This window comes from Anser anser (genome assembly GCF_964211835.1).
Source record: "Anser anser genome assembly, chromosome: 10".
In the NCBI taxonomy this organism is placed as follows: Eukaryota; Metazoa; Chordata; class Aves; order Anseriformes; family Anatidae; genus Anser; species Anser anser.
The window spans coordinates 16,643,230-16,662,969 of record NC_139730.1 but is presented as its reverse complement, the minus strand read 5'-3'; the positions used below and the strand labels follow the sequence as shown (position 1 = coordinate 16,662,969).

General features: G+C 41.2%; 2 protein-coding genes and 1 long non-coding RNA gene across 6 annotated transcripts in view; 1 reads left to right on the top strand and 2 right to left on the bottom strand.

Moving 5' to 3' along the window:
• Window positions 1–7,371, bottom strand: part of MTMR10 (myotubularin related protein 10) — a 38,979-nt gene extending 31,608 nt beyond the window's left edge. The window contains exons 1-2 of one of the 2 annotated variants that reach the window (XM_083850999.1): window positions 7,123–7,371; window positions 5,918–5,978 (exon numbers count right to left, since the gene is read on the bottom strand). In XM_083850999.1, the coding sequence (XP_083707125.1) occupies window positions 5,918–5,978; window positions 7,123–7,182 (121 nt within the window). In that variant the 5' untranslated portion in view covers window positions 7,183–7,371. Of the gene's footprint in view, window positions 1–5,917; window positions 5,979–6,718; window positions 6,857–7,122 lie in introns of those variants that run through there. The other variant, XM_083851000.1, reaches the window with a different exon arrangement.
• LOC310905171 lies at window positions 7,002–14,813 on the top strand. Of its 2 annotated transcripts, XR_014588825.1 has the most exons (4): window positions 7,002–7,140; window positions 7,841–8,130; window positions 9,683–9,793; window positions 12,420–14,813. It is a non-coding gene; the product is annotated as an uncharacterized lncRNA (long non-coding RNA). The 2 variants fall into 2 exon arrangements; XR_014588826.1 differs by having other exon boundaries at window positions 9,683–14,813.
• A 148-nt stretch (window positions 14,814–14,961) lies between these two features.
• The window catches only part of TRPM1 (transient receptor potential cation channel subfamily M member 1), a 130,531-nt gene continuing 125,752 nt past the window's right edge, over window positions 14,962–19,740 (bottom strand). For both annotated transcript variants that reach the window (XM_083850970.1, XM_083850971.1), the window contains one exon: window positions 14,962–18,389. In XM_083850970.1, coding sequence (XP_083707096.1) covers window positions 17,111–18,389 — 1,279 coding nt within the window. In that variant the 3' untranslated portion in view covers window positions 14,962–17,110. The remainder of the gene's footprint in view (window positions 18,390–19,740) is intronic.

The following is a 19,740-nucleotide window of genomic DNA, read 5'->3' as shown; positions in this document are numbered from 1 at the left end:
GTAGTACTTGTATGATGCCATGCCTTAAAAAAAAATAAAAAAAGGAAAAACAAAAACAAAACAAGCAGTTAACTGAACCCAAAGCATGCCTGAAGATTTACTGAGTCAAACAAACAAATAAAAAAGCTATAATAGTAAAGAGCACTTACTATATACTTACAGTAAGTGATGCCTCAATTATTCTAAATATAACTAAAATGCCTGGTTCTTTTCTAAACTTCTGACAGTATGAAAGATGAGTTTGCAGAAAGCTGCTGTTTCAGTTTTCAAATCTAGAATTTAATTAAATAAAACTTTTGGCAAACTGCTTAGCATAAACTAAAAAACCCTACATCAGAAAAGTGTTATGGGAATGTATCATTTTCCAAATAGTCATTCTGGTTTCTCTAATTTAGCTGTTCTGAAATGTTGAAAATAATTTCATGCTCACATATGGCACTCATTCCTCAAACACGGTGAAATTACAAAGGTATTTCACTCATCTAATATCACACACCAACTTCAATAATAATAAAAAAATAGAAAACTTTTACATTAACATTTAAATTTCAAATAAAAAACCTGAAGGAAAAAGGCAAAAGCCCCTAGCCCTGCAATACGATGTCTTAATCAGCTACACAATGAGTAAGAGAGCCTCAGTTAGCAAACCACAATGCTGGAAATGAGAATCAACAGTCAAGTATGCTTTGGAAATGACCAGTACCTGACTTCATACAAGTTCAATGTAGTTACCAGCACTGATAGGCCATCACTATTCACCATCAACAGATGAGTAACGCAATACCTGTCTGAGTATCAGCAACTCATTCCACAATTATACATGGGAAAGGGCACTGACAGTAACAACATTATTACTTGTACCAAGCAATTAAACAACCCCAGTTTCCAATTTGAGGTGCTAAACCAAGAGATTACACCCAGTATACAAGAAAAGCAGACCTGACAACTCTCTAGGGTTACACATTCAGCTCACTAACTTAGTCTCTGCTTCTCACCCCACAGTCACAGGGCTGGCACTCACACTCCAACACCCTGACCTCTCTTCTCCAGAGCTGGGATATCAGAAACCAAATGAAAATGCCAAGAGGCACAGGGGTTCAAAGCAGACAGAGAACATATCTGGGGTACTACGTGCGATGGTGTCTCACCAAAAAGTGTACTCTCCTCCTCCTATCACAAGATGCATTGCAGCTGCTGTGGAACACATGAGTCAATGTTCTAAAGATTTGCAAAGCAAAAAAAAAAAAAAAAAAAAAGAAAGATCTGAAGATCTGGAAGCTATCTTAAGAGAGAATCAGACACTTATTGATACTGTCTTAAAAGTTCCCACAATTAAATTTCTACAATCAGTTGCCTATCAAAGGGCACATGTATCCAAAAAAAAAATCCAAAACCAAAAAGCAGGTGGTAAAGCCAATCCAATAGACATTATTAAACAAAAAAAAAATATATATCCATTAGTGAAAATCTTGAACACAATATGCAGTTACAACTCATCAAGAGGACAGCACAACTGGAGAATGTTCAGAGGTAATCAAAAGGACGATGAGAGATAAGCAAAGATTCCTTGTTAGGACCAACTAAGACGACTGTGCTAAAGACAGAGAAACATCAGATATGTGACAATTAAGTCTGAAAATCATGAGTCACATGGATTAGAGGAGTAGAGTTTGATGTTTGCTGTGTGAGGGAAGAACTAGGACGTATCCAAAGAAACTAGATGGTGCTAGGCTGCGAACAAACCAACAAAGGTAGTCTGTAACAGCACATAATTAAATTGCCAAACTCCTAACCAGAGGAAGCTGTGGGTGGCAGAAGTTTACATGGCTTTAAGAAAGCAATCAGATCGATTCCTGCAAGAAACATGCAGCCAGAGGAATTAAATATGAAAGCACCACCCCTATGATGCTCTGCGACGCCTCACTTGGAGCTCCCCATTATGTTAGTCTGAAATGAAAGTCCCTGTGCCACACATTGAGGGAAGCAGAGAGGGCAGAAAAGGCAGCTGGGTGCTCTGCTGGCCTTGCTCTCCCCTTCCAGGGCACCTGCTGCTGGCCACTGTCAGTGGGAGGCAGCATCCGACCCAGCCCGGCTGTACTCGGACCTGCTCGTGAACAGGTCTGCAGTTGCCTCCTGTGATCTGGCCCCAAAACGTGGTGCAGACACAAGAAGACTACAAATAACTGTTTTGCAACAGCAGTTTGCCACCAATGTTCCCTTAATGTGAGCAGGTGTTAATGATAAAAATACTATTCTAACTCAGTTCACTGCTATGATTTTACTGTGTAAACTTTTAAAAATAAAAGCGACTCAACTACTTCTAGCCAGTTTGTAAAAATCTTACAAATAGCAAATTAAGTTAAGCAATTAGCAGATTAGTATACAAAGCAACACTAAAATAATCAGTGCAAGCGAGTACCACGATTCGGGAGGAACGATCCTTTCCTCACGCTTCACCGGATGTCCCAGAAGTTACACGATCTCTGCAGAACAGCTGGTGTGAGCAACTGGCAGGACTTTTCTGCCTGATCATGCCCACACCCCAGAAGAGCACTGCTCACAGTACAGACACTGGACTAGTTCTTCATCCATCCATGTATAGCTCCTCTCTGTGCTTTGTTTTTCCAATAAGATCATAAAAGCATACACTGCATTATATTCCAGCTATGTTGTACAATTTTCTTTGAAAGCTTTGGTTGATGTCTCAAAAATGCTAGACACTGATGTGGAAAATGTGCTACAATTTATTACCAGAACAAAGCACACCTTCATGATTTAGTTTAGTATCATCAATAATGTTAAACGAAGCACAACTTTAACTTCATTCTCCCCTAAAGTACACAAGCTAATTACTTACTAGCCAGACAAGTTGCTTTAATAGACTGTCTAGCAGACTACTTGCCATTCCTCTGTTTTCCTCTTGGATATACTTATAAACCAAGCTATACAAACAAACAAATAAAAGTGAAACCATTGCACAGGCCAACTCTTCAACTAAATCAGCAAAAATGCTTGATCAGGAGTATAGACTAGGAAAATGGAATTACAGAAAAAAGAAAACATTTCTCTAATTCCATCTTAAAACTTTACCACGTTTTTTTGAAGGAAATTAATCCAAATTCTATAAAAAATATTTGCTTTTCACTATAGCAGTATCATTGTTGCCACTAACAACCATTTTATTTTTATTTTTTTTACTTGCTTTAAATGATGTCTGTTGCTCTTCTTAAAGCCACACCTTGGTCAAGGTACACAGTTCCATGGGAATTATAGGCTTTTGTTCCAAAAGCTGAAGAGATGCATCTCTATTCGTCTGGACACCAGGGGAAACTTTGTAAAGAAACTCTATAAGATCAAAGTTCATGCTAATGTAAATTCCAAGGACTTTATTTTTTAATAAAAACCTCATAATTTTGTAACCTGACTCATATCATTTCCATGTCTGGAACTCCCTTTCCTAACCTCCACTGCATAAAAATACCAGTTTGGCAGCAGGGTGTTTAACTAGTGTCCTACTTTAGAATTCAATTTTTAGTAAACTACCCCCTCAAAATGATTACGTTAGGAATTTCATACTTAATATAGCTATTTGCAGTTTTTGATGATTGCTAAATTAACTGTTTGTGCTAATATATTTTAGTTCCAGAATAACTCCTTAAAAAATCCACTAATTAAAAGATAATAATCAACATTCAGCCGCTCAGGTTTGACTCTGTTTCCAAGAGCAAAAGCAACTTCACGCTACTATTAAGGTCAGGATGTTAGAAATACCATACTCAAATTGTATTTGCAGGGGAGTACAAGTCAGCTTTAATGTAATTAAATAAGTTGGAATTTGGCCAGAAACTTAGGTTATGACAAATCCAAAAGCCCATCTACCCAACAGTACAATGTGTATTTGTTTATGCGGTTTTCTACTGCACTAGCTGATGACCAGAAAAAAAAAGGCACTTAGGCTTAAATGAAACTCTTCCTGTTTAAGGTTAAGTCATTTAAAATAAGTCACTTCTAAACTTTACCCCGCCCTCATACAGACTGATGCTCACAAAAAGATTTTGTCACAACTGTTCTGTAGCTGTACACAGCAGTGAATTTTATCACAGAATAATTCAAAATAGCATCTCGGAATGATTTGAAGACAGAAAGTTTAATAGCAGTTTTAATTCTGTGCTCTGAGTCCCATTCTTTCAATCACTTTCTATATTACCGAGAGCAACTTAACTACAAGTGTCCCCAAAGCCATGAAATGTTGATTTCAGAAACAGCACAAACAAGGGAAATGAGAAAAGATGCAAATCTGGGATAAATATAAGCCAGTTGAGGAAAAACAAACCCAGTCAGCACCATTTCAAGTGCACTTTGGAGTTTCACAAAGGAAGAATTAACCACGCAGCAAAACGTTACTGCACGTGGGTTGTTTTCTGTAACTGCTCATGCACATGCCCCACAGTAAATGCAAGATGTGTTACATTTTGAGAAGAGCAATCTCGTACTGCCTTGCGTTTACTGTGGAATGTCTCGGGGAAGAACATGCAGTCACTTCCTTGTGAGTCAAAGACCTTGGATGAATTACAACTGCAACATAACCAAGAAGATTCCAACTGTTAAGCAGAAGTTTAGCAAGCGTAAAAATATGTCCAATACTGAGCGCTCTTAGCAATGCATCTCAGAGTATTCACACCCCATGCAAAATCTGTATACTTTTACTTCATGAAAAAGGTTCAGTCAGCTGGTATTTAATCTTTCAGCTGAATCTCTTCCACAAGATTCCAGCCTCTTAAGGTACCTCACTGGACCATACCATATATTAATTAGCATAGCTGAATTAACAACAGTTCCATGTGAAGAAGTGAGAGAAATAATTCTGAAGATTAACTTTTTTATTCTACTGATCACTTTGAAAGTTAGCAGGCTTTATCAACTTTGACAATGCGATAGCAAAAGCTTCCTATATTACTGTGTGTGTAAGTTTATATTTGGTAATATATACACTCTAAATGCTAAGAAAAAAAATACATTATGAAGTTCTGTTTTAAACTTAGAAATTACCCTTAAGAACAGCAAGCTTTGGAGCGTGCCAAATTTATGGCTGTGATGTAGTCTGCAATTAAAGTAATCTTGAAAACAGTAGACTGTTCCTTTAGTATCTGAAAAAGGCTTTTGGAAATGCTCACTGGAAAACATGTTTTCATATTTAAAATAAGACATAGTCTTTGGTAAATGAAGTCATGAACAGCTTAGAACTGTATACCTATGTAATTATGAACAATAAGAAGAACATTGCTTTTCTCATCCACACATTAAAAAGAGTAGTCTGCACAGGTTTACAGACAGGTTCCAAAATAACCTAACAGCTACGTATTCAATAAGAGCACGTGAACACAGACAGCATTAGAAGTCTTCTAATACACGAGTCAATCGTAACTACTTGGTGGAAGTTCTACACATACTTTCCTTTAAAATAAAGGAAGACCACAACACATGCTATAGCAGTGAGTTCAACCCACCTGTAAAGGTCTGGCTGCCTGAGAAAAATGTAATTACTAACGCAGTCTTCCTAGAAATACCACAAAAGCTGCAAAATTTGCAGTAGTTCCATTTCAAGTACTCACAATAGAATAAAAACATTATTCTACACGTAGTAAATGATCACACAGGCAAAACTGCTTACGTATTTATTTAGCATTTCAGGTTTAGGTAAACAGGTTAGAACAGCACTCTACAGACTAGCATGTCACTAGATTTTCCTGCTTGGTTAGAAGTTTCACTCTCAAAGAGCATGCTAAGATTAAAATATACTGAAATCAATAAACACAGAAAAACAGGGAAAACAATTTACATATTACCACTCCTACTAAAATAAACAGAAGTTTTAAATACATATTTTTTATCTGCCAAATTTCTGGCTTACACCTACCTGGCAAAAGTATTGGTTCCAGTTTTTTAATCCTGGGTTCTGCAGTTATATGGTCTTCAGACTGGGGGAAGGAAAGAAAAAAAGGAATTTGCTTAAAAAGACACAAACCGACAATCAGACACAAGTCTGATCTGTTGGGGCAAAGGAGAAAGTTGTTCTTTTAACAAGTTGATTTTAATGAGGCAGGATCTAATCATAGCAACAGCTTTCTGTAAATATGGCTGTGGATATTTAGTTTTGTACCAGAAGAACAGTATAATATTTTAATTGCTAACATTTAACTAGTTGTGTAATCTAGGATATAACAAGTCACTGGATGAATGAAAAACAATTAGGCTTGGCACTTCACAACGGCTTGAGTTCTACAAGCTTTACACAGATACAGACCATCAGGTTTGCACAAAACTCTGCTGGTATTTAACACGAACAACTTTCCAAGCATAGGAAAAGTTTCCTAAAACCAAGGCACAGGACACATGCACACCCACTTGCTTTTTAATTCCAAACTTTAAAAATAAAAACCCTTCCACAAAAAAGATTGCCACTATCAGTGAAATACGCTGAGTGCTTACAGATCCCGCACTCACAGGACTAAGAATACCCGGAACTGCATTGCGTTGACATTTCACTTTTACCAAGTTATTCTGAAAGAGCAAAGTGAGTCAACCTGCCAAATGTGTTGCTGTAACAGGCCCTGCTGTGCCAGCCTGAAAGTACAAATAATTAAATAAATCACGTCCTGTCAAGTGTAAAAAGTGCACAGTCAGATGACACACAAAATCCTGGCAGTTGCACTACTACCCTTGATTTTGTTATTCGTGCCAGCAGGCGAGCATTAAAAGCGAAACAATGGCTACGGTGAGCTTAATCCCCTGCGTAACGAGCCCAGCGGCTCTCTGCCGAAGCGTTCCCTGGTGCGAAGGGGACGGTGCCGCTCCCTCCCGGCACAAGAGGGAGGACGGGAGGGAGCCGCCGCCACCTGAAGCGCCCACCTTCCCAGAGCCCCAGCCTCCCCGAACCACCTCCCCTGGGCGGGCTGTGCCGCACGCCCGGCGCTGCCCCACCGCAGGCCCCGCTCCCGGCGCAGCGGAGACCCGCCGGGCCCCGAGGCCGCCCCGGGCCGGCAGCAGAGGCGCAGGTGCCGCTGCGCCCCCCGCGGCCGGCGAGCTCGGGAGCCCCAGGGGAACAAAGGGCCGCGCCGTTACCTGAGGCAGCGGCAGGAGGTACGACTTGAAGGTGGGCTTCGGCGGCTTGAGGGAGAACATGGTCGCTGCCGCCGGGGAGCCCGGCAAGGCGAGGCCGGGGGCCGACAGCCGGCGGCTCAGGCCCGGCGCCCCGCAGCCACCCGGGCCGGGCGCTCCCAGTCAGTCACACGGCGTGGGCGGCCCCGCGCACCCCCTTCCCCGAGGGAGGAGCCAGCGGCCCGCGGCTGCCCCAAGCCCTCATGGAGCCCCCCCGCGGCTCCCCCCCCCCCCCCCGCCCCGCGGCGCCGCCTCCCGGCCCGGCGGCTCCCTACGGCCGGCGGCGGGCGGGCGGCGGCGGCCCCGGCGGGCTGGGGCGGGTCGAGGCGGGCCGGGCCGGGGCGGCCATGTTGGGCGGGGGCAGCGGCCCTCGTACGGCGGCGCGCAGGGGCCAAGCGGCCGCTGAGGGGAGGGGGCCGCGGCCGGTGGGCGGGAGGCGGCCCCGAGCGAAGTGACTGGAGCCGTTCTTCCCCATCACCTCAGTAATAACCACTTAAAAATATTTTTCAGCGTTACGGGTTGCAATACGTTGAAGTACACCGCTGCCGTTTGCTTTGTGCAACCACAAGGATCACAAACTGCATCTTCTACATAGCATTCATAATGCGTTTTCGAAGGACTGTACAGCCCTTCACTCATTAAACTCCTGAAATTCATTAATCGTGTTTTGTCTGCTTTTAAGGCAATGAAATTTCATCGCGGAGCAGGACAAAATGCTTGCTAGAGGCCGTGTGATGTGGTGCGGTGGGCACACAGCGCTCAGTCTGAGGTGCCGCTGAGGGCTGGGCTGTGGAAGAGATGTCCCAAAACCAGCATCTGCCGTCTGATCTGCACCGAGGGAGCAGCCAAAGTCCCTCCGGCACCGCCCGGAATCTGACATTGCCCTCTGCAAGATTAAATCACTAACTCTGGTAAAAAATAAAAGAGGTAGACTGGTGTGCTCACCTGTTGATCTGCCAGCTCTAGTAACAGGTAAAATAGTTGTAATAATGGCTGAATCACTTTTTTGTACTCCTCAGTGAATAATCAGGAATTTGAATGAGAAAAAGCATGACACTCTCTCACAGCTCTCATAGTCTGTAATAGAAATGCGTGCAAAATTACAGATGGCAAGAATTGGCTGCCATGGGCTAGGAAAGGGTAAACATTTACATTCAGCCGTAAACAGCTTCAAACAGTGTAATGCAGCAATGTGGGGCAGGCAGAAATAGCAAAGGTACTGTTACCCACTTCCTGCAACAGCACTTCACATCAATGTTGTTATTTTTGACCAGAGGGAAAGTAGTTTTAGGTTATAACATCTTTCTGATTTCCTCAGAGACCTCCCTCACCCACCATTCCTTGTTTCCAGGTGAGGGAAGGGGAATTTGCTCCCAAAGCCTCCCGAGGGCACAGGGGACCTCAGGGCTGGTGCTCCAGCTCAGCACTGCCTCTGGGCAAGGGCCAAGAGGCTTTCGCCAGAGAAAAGCAGTTACAAAAGACAGGGTTTGGGGAGCACAACATTAAAATGTAGACTAAAGCAGAGGATTTCCACGATTTGGCCTCTGAGCCACTTGTGAAACCTCTGCCTGAGGCCTGCAAAGGGAGGTTTTATTGTAATCCGGGGTTGTCTCAGGTAATTGGTGTTAGAATCCAGCTCCAGCATGAATCAGCTACTGTTACCAAGTTCTTATTGTCACCTTTTACATGAGGTGTATCATCACATTATGGCTATGGAATATTGTAAGGACATACTGGTGAAACTCCCAGGCTGCTGCCACAGCCACCCTCTTGCTCACTGCTGTAGACGTGCAAACAACTGGAGAAAGCAGATGCTGGTCTACAGCCATGGAATTCCCTTCACTTAGGTTTTCAAGGCATTCCCAGATTGCTCGCTTTAACTTCTCCGGAATGTGAAAGCAATGCAGTTGCCCACCTAAACTCCAAAACATTGCACTGCTATTTCTTTTGATAAGCAGGAAACCAAGTTTCAAAATGACTTATAAAATGACACAAAATGGTACGTACAGCACCTAGCACCAGCTACTGGGAAACACACAGCACTGCAGACCCTGTGAACTTTTAGTGAGGTTAGGAGGTGGGTATTCAATGAAAGACCAGACTTCAGGGCACCATCCAGATTCCCTGACATATGATGCCCCATTGATGCCACGTGCAGGGAGGTTTGCTTGAACAGTGAGGAGGGAAATGATTCACTGGCACCTGCCGAGGTTGAAGAAGAAGGCTGCGTGCACATTTAAAGCTATTCAACAGCCCAGGGGAGAACATCTGCAAGAACCTCCATAACCATCCACTATGCTTGGACTTTCAGGCACAGAAGATTCAAACAATCCCATCCAGTATTTTTTAGAACAAGGGTACCTCCATGCACAAGGGTCCCATCTATTCGGTGTCACCAGGCAGTTCCCTTCACTTTATCCTGTACTTTTACATATAGGATTTATATTTTAGGCTGAAAAAAAAACATTGTCTAACCGGCATTGTTCAGCTGCATGGTTTTGGGCTCAGCGCCTTTCCATTTCAGAGAACGTGCTGTGCTGCAGAAGCTGCTGGTGGTATAATGCTGAGTGCCTGACAGTGCTGTGAGTGCAAGCTACAGCTCTCCTCCTGATGGTGACTGATCCCCTTTCACAAGGTAAATCCCTTGAATGTTTGATAAGTGAGAAATACTGCAGGGACTTGCCCTCATCTTTACTCTTCTTGAATGTTTTTTGTTCATATTCAGAACATTGTTCAAAGAAAATTAAAATCAGAAAAGGGGTAGGAGAAAGCAAGGGTGGGGGTGGGGGGAGGCAGAATCAGTACAAATCAGCTAGGCTTGAAATTACATATACCAAATTTGCCTGTCTCATTAAAAATGACTATATCACATCAGAATTACAAGAGTGATTCTGCATCAGCACAGAGCCTTCTGAGAAGTGGCTGCAAATGCAATCTGAATCTTGAGGGAATGACCAAAGGATAGCACGAATTTCCATTAAGACTGGACTGACATTCAAATTGCAGTGCTGTTCTGAAAATGAACAAACAAAAACTCAGTGAACATAGGGTCACAAGATTTGTGAGGGTGTTTGTTGGAAACAGTCACAAGTTGCCAATGGGAGAGTTTTATGCCAGTGGGAGGAGAAAGTTCATTTCACAAAAGTGAGTATTTCGGAGGAGCAAGTTAATTCTGTCACAACTTGCAGCACAATAGAAGCAGGCAGGACAGGGCAAGGCAGGCAGAGCCAAACAGGGCAGACAGGCAAAGCAGGTAGGGCAGGCTGGGCTGGCAGTGCAAGGCAGGCAAATGAAGTGGTCAGGGAGGGTAGGGCAAGCAGGACAGGAGGGAAGACCCCTGAATCCCGCTGTTTGGCAATGCATTAAAGTGCCTGCTTATCTCCAACCATCCCAGCTTGACTCACTTGCTCGCTATTTTCAAGCAGTTCTACTAAGCCAGTGGTTTCTGAAAATGCCTTTGTTTTATATAAACAACCCAAAAAGAAAAGTGGGAAGCCAGCGTAACTAAAAATGAAACAACAGCCCTTCTTTATTCTCATGATTTAAAAAAAAAAAAAAAAAGTTGTTTCTGACTCAGTGCAGTTATTTTCATTGCTTAAACATTAAGATATCCACAGATATCTCCTGTGGGGTAGACTGACCAGTACCCTTACACTCGTCCAGCATCCTGGCCCTCCCAGACCTGCCTAGCCAGCTCTCCTGGTGGTTATCAGACCCCACATGCTGAGTGGCAGTTTCCTGAGGCTTCTTATCTCACAATGTAAATTGTTTCTAACAGTGAGATACTTATCTGCTTACCTATGGCTATGGTGCATAACCTGCTGTATTAACAGCACGTCAGATTAGGTATCTTCCTTAAAGTTCTGGTAGAACCTCAACAAGACAGCTCTGTGGTTGGGGAAGTACTTTGGCTTGTGCAGTGCTGGAGGTCTAGGATTAAATCAGAACAGATTTTCATAATGATCCCTTTTGATCTCAGCAGATTAGAGAATGGCTTTCATTAGACACATTCAACAACAGGTTAGACTACCATCTGCCACTGATGCTATCATCACTGCTGAACTCACTTTACTGTTAATGATCTCTCTCTTCCAGGCCTGTATTTCTATGGCAGCTTATGTGTTTTCATAGCTTTATGAAGAATGCTTCAATTATTGGTTTGAACTCCAGGACACAAAGATGTGTGTTGTGTGATTTCACAGCTTAGCTACATGGTCAGAGCTACCACAAATAAGTCTGCTAAGTCAGGGATTCACTGATCAAAGTTTAGTCTATTTTTCATTGAACACATTATGGTTTGTTACTTCAACCTGGACCTGTGCACTCAATAGTTTGCACACCCAAGCTGCCATAGTCTGCATGTAGAAGTGCGGTACTTCTGCTGGGGGCTTGTGAGGAAGCCAGCCCTACAGGTCTGTATTAACTCTTGTGGAAGATCACCATTACACCTTAATTTAATTTTTTTAAGCAGTTGAAATAAAAACTCTTTCCTCAGTATCATTGACAAAGATCCAGCAGAAGAATATAAATGTGATTATTTACACAAAACAGCCACGTTGATAGTCTTGGCTAAGATATGCAAAATACATAAAAACTATGTGAAGGTTTTAGATTTTTTAAGTACCCCAGGAAAAAAAAAAAAAGCAACTCCTTTTAAAAGCACATCTGCAAAGTAGGGATAGTATTCTTAATGTGTGAATTTAATGATGCTGAATTTTGCTGTTACATAAAGGTACTTTCCTTGTTAATCATTACGTAGGTATTACTTGCCTAGAGTTATTTGGAGCTATTCTTTGCTACAATGTTCCACCTTGGCTTGCGCTATTTTACATAGGTAATGTGATAATGACTCTCAGATTACCAGTGCTTCTAAACTAGAAGCCAGCCTTTTCTCCTTGGTCATTTTTGAAGTCTGCTGGTCTGATCAGATAATAGTGAGTCCATCCAGTTAGTGCAAGAGAAGGGAGATGCTGGCATCTAGAATCATGCAGGATGATGCACTGCAGTTTCAGAGGGGTTTTAATGTTGTAGAGACAAATGAGGAGCGGAGCAGGCAGATGAAATTATGCAATTCCTTTTTCATTAAATTTCACACCAAGCAAATGGTGGATATGGACGATTAATTATTTTGGCTGAAGAACTGCAAACATGACTGTACTTATAGCCTGTTTTGAAGACTTACCTTACATCCATTGTGAAGATACAGGGCATCAACCATAAAGTACCACTTCACCATATCAAATTTTGTTTCTCCTGATTAGGCTCAAAGTTGAAAGAAGCCAAAGAAGACTGCAGTTTTAAAAGAATTTGTAGTTTGTCTCTCATTTCTCCTAAGGTCCGCGTTTAGTCAGCCTGCAATGCAAAGTACTGCTGCCTACTGCTGCCTACTGGTTTTTGACTGCCCAACCACTCTGTCCCTGGCACCAGATGAAATGGGCATTAAATAGCCCAGTCAGCCTACCTGGTCCTTATACCTGTTTTGCTTTTCTGTTTGATGCTGGATCCCATTGGTTTATCAAAATCCACAACAGGCCGATATAACCAGCTGAGGTGACCACTTCATTCAGTGAAACGTTTATCTGCAATGTCTGTAGGGAGAGGAAAGCACCTCCTGGACTAGAGTTGTCTCACAGCCCAGTTTCTAGCCTCAGCTACAGTTTCTAGAAAGTATTGTCACTGCTAGTAACAGGCCACAGGCTTTATGCTGACTTTGCAAGGCCTCAGGACTGAGGCTTGTCAGGACTGCTTTGTCAGAACTTGTCTCAACCTGCCCGGAGCTGTGCCTTGGCTTGTTTGTTTATCTGAGAAAGCAATTCTTACGGTGACTAGAAAACTCAGGTGTAATACAGAGTAGTAGGCCAGTGAAGAAAAACAAAGATGTTAAGCTTTTTAGCAAACATAAAAATGCCTCCAAGCAAGCAAACAGTAAACAAAAAGACACCATCAACATCATGCTCATCCTAGCAAAGGACCTGGGAGCCCGACACCTGGCAATGTTTCCTCCCTGCCTTCATTGCAGCCTGAAGCCACTGACCCAGAGGATCAGTGCAATTGTGAGCATAACATCTGAGAAAAAGGGGTGGATACTAGGAAGTGCGTATATATCAATTTTACCTTATTTTTTCCCTGTAGTAGCATTTTCTCTCCTCTCATTTTTTTCTCTCCTTAGTAATAATTACATCTAGACTAATAATAATTCATATATTAGACTGTTAGTACTTCTGTTATACTAACAATAAATTCATGACTTTTTATATAAGGTAAATCTCCTTTTTGCTTATAACAACTTTTTGAGTGTAACATGAGTCCAACTAGAGTGACCAATGGTACAGAAGTAATAAGCTGACAATGATGTTAGCAAGTGAGACCCCTGCAACGTGTCCAAGTGCTGTTGTTACCCTCTGAAAACTCACCTCTCCCATGACAATTGCTCAGCAGCAAACTGGCTTTGTGTCAGTGGATTAACTGTCCAGAGCACCCATTACAGCGCACAGTCCTGGGGATCATGCGGATCTAATGAAACAGTCCTGTTGACATCCTTGGTCACATGCCCTCCTTGCTTTCCTGTTTTCTGAAAAGGCTTTGCAGATCCTTATTCTTTTAATTTTTATTTAGAAAGACAGATAGATATGCATCTTGCCAAATATGACAGTCAAGACCAGAACCTAGAAAAGGGTCCAAAGAAGCAGTATGGAGAGACCATGCCTGAAAGGATTGAGTAGTTATTTGAATTCACTACTTAATATTATGGACATTTGATTTTCTTGGTTCTCTGGTATCTAAATCCAACATTTCAAATGGAAATGGTGATGCGTTGCTGCAATAGGATAGGGCTTGCAAGAGTAAAGTCAGGCTAGTCCCAGAATGATGCAATGTAAAATGGAGGAATTGGAATCAGCCAGTATAGTTAAGAACCTGCTTACATTAATATAACAATTGGTCACCGTGTTTGAAATACGTGCCTTGAGGGAAGAGGGAAATGTCTGTATTGCAAGATACTAGAAGGTGAATTCACCCCAATTACCTCAGTGTAATGCCTCTGCATAAGACATAGCCTTAGACTGCACACACTTTAGGACTTGACCTGGTTCAGTACAGGTCAAGTACATAATAAAAAAAACAGTAAGCAGAATTCACTATGACACTGCTGTGGAGTCACCACATCCTTAGTAACGGGAGGGATGCATCTTCTTAAATAGCAGCATTAAGCATGTATCTTCAGAAATACCAGTTCTGCACTTTCATCCTTTCACCCAGTATTCAAGAAAGAAGGAAGGCAGGCATGCAGGTGTGTTGATCATTATTCTATTTAGTGTGCTCCAGATCTAGTATCAGTCTTTTATGTACATACAGAGCCATATTTAAATCTTATTAAAATGGCCATACGTCTAAAATAACTCTGCCAAAGGTCAGTGTAGTTACATCACATTTAATGGCAGAGGGGTTATCATTTCAGTTCATGCTATCCAAGAGCACAGAAAGCATCAAAGCCTTATGAAGTCATAAACGGATACAGAACTTCATGGAAAATTACTGACAAATGTTAAAAAAGAAACTTCACTTAGAAAATGTTCAGCCCACTCACTGCATAAGAAGAAACAGGTAAATAAAGAGTTGATATCCTTACCATGGCCACTTTGGTATACTGAATTCATTTCACATCTTTTTCATAAGATTTCTTTATAAATGATTTACACAAAGTACGAAAATAAATACAAAGGTAAAATGTTTTTGTTTGAAAACTACATGTCACCTAATAACTTTGTAATGCAAATGATAAAAAAAGACTGGTCAAACAAAGCGTGATTTAACTCAAATTTTATAAACACAATGTAACAAGAGACATGCAACACACTGTACTGTGTTCCACAATGCATACTGCTTGTTTAGCAAAGTGCTGAAAAGCTGCATCCCTTTGTTTGATGATAAATCAGTTCCTGGCGAGTGTGCAGGCAAACAATAAAAGGCATTGGCAAATTGCAGGATATCTGAACCACGCATACAAAATGGCTGTGTAGTTGCATAGAAAGGTAACACAGAAGTAAACAAGGAAGTGAAACAATTTCAAATGTCATTCTGTTTTTACAGAATGTCATGTTCCCTAAAGTTGAATAAAAAAGAAGCCCTCATGAAAAGCAAAATGTCAACACTGTTCTGCAACAGTGAAACCAGTAAACATGCTCATAAGACCAAGCTGGCAAAAAGCTATAGTAAATGATGACTGAACCTTCAGAAGTGTCTATGCAGTTACCATGATCATGCAGTATGGTAACAATACTTCACAGTGTAATTGTAGAGTATGAAAATATAATACAAATATTAAAAAAATGATGCCATCAATGCATTCTAAAGTCTTCCATCAATCTCTGTGTTTCAAAACAGAAAAGCATTACCAAAGAACAGACAGAGACATACATACTGAGGAGCTGATAGTGGGGGACAAAAAGAAATTCTGTTTTTTCAAAATAGTGTATGTGTAAGTACTAACTGTTAATGAATTAAGCATAAACTTTGGACTAATATTCTGTGAACAAGTAACATAGCTTTAACTCATTTTCTGTCCTGTCTGTTCATTGGCAAGCCTTTCCTGCAGAAAGAGGTGCTGAGTATTTGGGAAAATGAAATTCCTAAAAGGTAACAGAGAAGAATGAGGCAAATAAAAAATCATACTATTATGAAGAAAACTATCAAAACCTAGTATGTAGGTTTTTCAACCTACTGTTGAGACAAGCGTGCTAGGAAACTGTAACTACAGATGTGGATTTCCACTCTTAGTTGTTGAGGGATAGAAAATGCTCTGTAGAGAGAGTTATTTTCTTTGAACTTTCTTTTTGAAATTGACTCAAGAAAATATATAGAAATTCTCAACTGTAGAATTTATTTTTTGTTTAGACTGACTCCTAGGAACTCTTGCTCCTTGTGCGCTGTCATATTGAATTTGCAAAATTAAATAACTAATTTGTCACAGTAGATTTGCTTCCAACACAGATTGGCTACATTTTGATCTCACCTAATCAGACTACCTTTTCTGTTTTTTTCTCCAGTGCAGGCATTTTAACAACGCCATTTTTTTTCTCTACATGGGATTCCATTGTAATCCCTTCTTATACAAAACACTAATGTAGATCTTGGATTCACATTATTAAAATCTCCCTACACTTTATATACTTATAATCTCCCAAAGCATTTTGAAACAATAATCACTGTTTTTCAACGGTTTAAGGCTGCCAGCATGCTTTGGGGCAGGGACAGATATGATCCTGAAAGCAGACCATGGTAACTGAAGTTCAAAGATGGGTCAAGAATATGTTTACACATAGCTTTCCAGGTCAGGTTTTTCAAAACACAACTGTGTTTTTCCATTCAGCTCTATTTTATTGGATAGAAACTGCTATGTTCTGCCTTTCTGAAAGAGTTGCTAAGAAGCATGCAAGAAATCAGAAGTGAAAGGGAACTGCACAATATTTCCATGCAGTCAACAATTTTGTTTTGATCTGGAAAACATAATGGCCAGAAAGAAACCAGCTGCATAAATCAGGATAAAAACTAAGGCTGGTTAAAAATTTGTGCAATTTAAGAAGTCTTCTGATAAAGAAGAAAAAATATTTTCTAAATTATTTCATGATTGTATTGTCCTTTCAAGAGCTTTTATATAAAGTCTATCAGTAAGTAAGCTTACGAGGGAAGTGGAAATAGAACAAAGGAAGATCTAAGCTCTCAGCATCTGTGGACTGTGCCTACTTTTACATCTGCCCCTGAGAGAGTATGTATCTCCCCTTCACCTGACCCACTGCACTTATTTAAGAACAGAACATGTATCTAGCAGGTCTAAAATGAAAAGAAACAAACATATGCAAAATTCTTCTGTAGAAATTCATTAAAAATTCCATAATTTGTTCAATTAGCCATGCTCCTTTTTTGACTGTTGATAAAACAGGGGCCATAAACCATTTCAACACTCAGTTTCTGTGGATGCATTTTCTTGCCTAGCTTTCTGTTCTTCCATTGCACTGCCAAATGCGACCACTAAGTTAGTTACACTACTGGCGTGTCCTGGTCTGTTTAATTTGTCCTTTACAGACTTGGCTTTCCGAGAATGGCTGTGCAAACTCTTGGACCGTACTGATGGGAACCCAGAAGTCCTGTCTGCCTTTACTGATAGTAAGTTCTCCTTCTGAGCCTTGACAGTGGCAGGTGCAGACGTGTAAGAGGCACTAATACCTGCTTCACCAACATCGCTGTCATCATCTGTGTCCATCTGTAACTGTTTCTGCTCTGCGTGCCTTTCTGCTTCAGAGACAAAACCAGGGTACTCTGGAGGATGTTCTTGAGAAAGCTGCTGCTCAACTTCGTATTTCCACTCTGTGGCCCACTGCTCAATTGTAGAAGGGCATACCTGATCCATGATGGTACTATACTCAGTAGTCCAGTTGTTAACTCCTCCAACCAGCTTTCCGCCTCTTGCAAATATAAAGCTCCTCGACTTCATCATAGTGGTTTGACAAGCACTGAATGTTTCAGGAGGAAAATAGCGCATTGCTTTTGATTTGTCCAAGGGATAAGAGATCGTTGCTTCTAACTTAGTCCGTTCTACTTTTAACTGAGTGTTCTGAAAATCTGGTTTGGGTACCGACTGTCTGCTGATAACAACATCCATCTGGTTTATACTTCGAGGAACCGTTTCATCATTCTTGAAAATCCCTTGGTTTTCATCCCCCAAAATACCCGAACCAGAGTGGCATCTGGAAACATTTTGTTCAATTTCTAATGTAGATCTACTGTAATCTGATGGGTTGACTGCATTAGCGTTAGAGGTATAATGGAGACTGGTCTGGTTCTCTCGAACCAGCATCCTTGGGTCTGCTCCATCTTGTTTTGTACCAACAGAATGGGCTTTTTTACACAATCCTATGGCTGGTGACATAGGAGTGGTACTGTCATCATATGTTAACTCATCACCACCAACGTGGTATCTATACATGCTGTAGCCATCAGAGCTGTTGACACTGCTTTGCCTCAGGAGATACGCAGCATCACACTCAGATGAAGCCCGTGAACGCGTATATGTCAGCTCAGACTTGTCAATACCTGCCAGCTTCTCAAGAGCATTCACCATCCGACCAGAGAGTTCTTCCAACTGAGAGAGTCGAAGGTCAACTGTTTGGAGAGAGGCTTTCATAAAGTGTTCTCTTTCATTCACTTCTTCTAGCCTCATAGACATATTTTCAACTCTGTTGGGTACAAAAGAGGAGGCATAAAACAGAAAGGGTGGGATGGTGCAGTAACCTGTTATATGCCCCCAGCTACTGATTTCTTCTAAAGACAGAATTTTGTGCTATGTATCATTATACATCATTATTTTTTCCTGTGTGTAGCATAGTACTTGTTCATTTTCTTTTTATCCATGCTTTCCTTATACCATATTAGAGGGCTATTTGAATTTTGCCCTTATTTACATGCCAGGAAAGTACAAGAGTTGCAGCCCTTTTGGGAGAAACTACCATTACATTCCTCTTTGAGTGTGCCACCCTCTTCACATTCAGTTGTGAATGCATCAATTAATTATATCAAAAATACCTTCTAATGACATGTTCACAGGATGACTTAAAATAGCATCAAGGTATGTTGCAGAACAGGTTTTGTGGCTGTGGAAGAGGGAACACGCACTAGTGTTTATGGGATTACTTTCTCTCTTGAAATACCTTTCAATTACGTATCAGAGCAGAAGGGAGTAGAATTACTTAGTTCAATTTAAAAAATTCAATTAAAAAAACACTTTTTTTTCCATTTTCTTTTATCATTTATATCATAACGGGAATTATGGTACCAGAAGAATGAATAAAAAAGCCAGGTGTTAGAATGTGACTTAGAGATCATATACTAGTAAATCAACTGTGGAAATGAAATTAACATTCTTTCGCTCTTACACACAAAAAATGATGAAGCATCTGGAGCAAGAAGCCATGAGAAATATGCAAATCTGCTTTGTGACTATAGACCATAGTGAATCAGTGAGGCTTAGCAACCACGCTTTATTCTCTGGTACAATACCTAGGATTTTGACAAATTGCCATGGAGAAATAGTGCAATAGAAATGACTTGGTAACACTTAGCAGATTTCATTTACTTCTCTATTCTCAAACTTCACAAATAATATTGCAAGATGTAAATTGCCTCCCTTCAACAGAAAGATATTTATCCGTTAGGGAATTAAACAGCTCAGAGAGCAACTTCGTAAGAAATCGAAGGAAGCATGGACAGCAGGTTGAGGGAGGTGATTCTGCCTCTCGACTCTGCTCTCGTGAGACACACTCAGAGTACTGCATTCAGCTCTGGGGCCCCCAGCACAAGAAGGACATGAACGTATTAGAACAAGTCCAAAGGGAGACCACAACGATGATCAAAGGCTGGAGCTCCTCTCCTATGAAGACAGGCTGAGAGAGCTGGGGAGGTTCAGCCTGGAGAAGAGAAGACTCCAGGGAAACCTCATCACAGCCTTCCAGTACCTAAGGAGGGCCTACAGGAAAGCAGGAGAAGGTTCTCATTGTCAGGGAATGTAGCTTAAAAAGTTTAACAAGTACT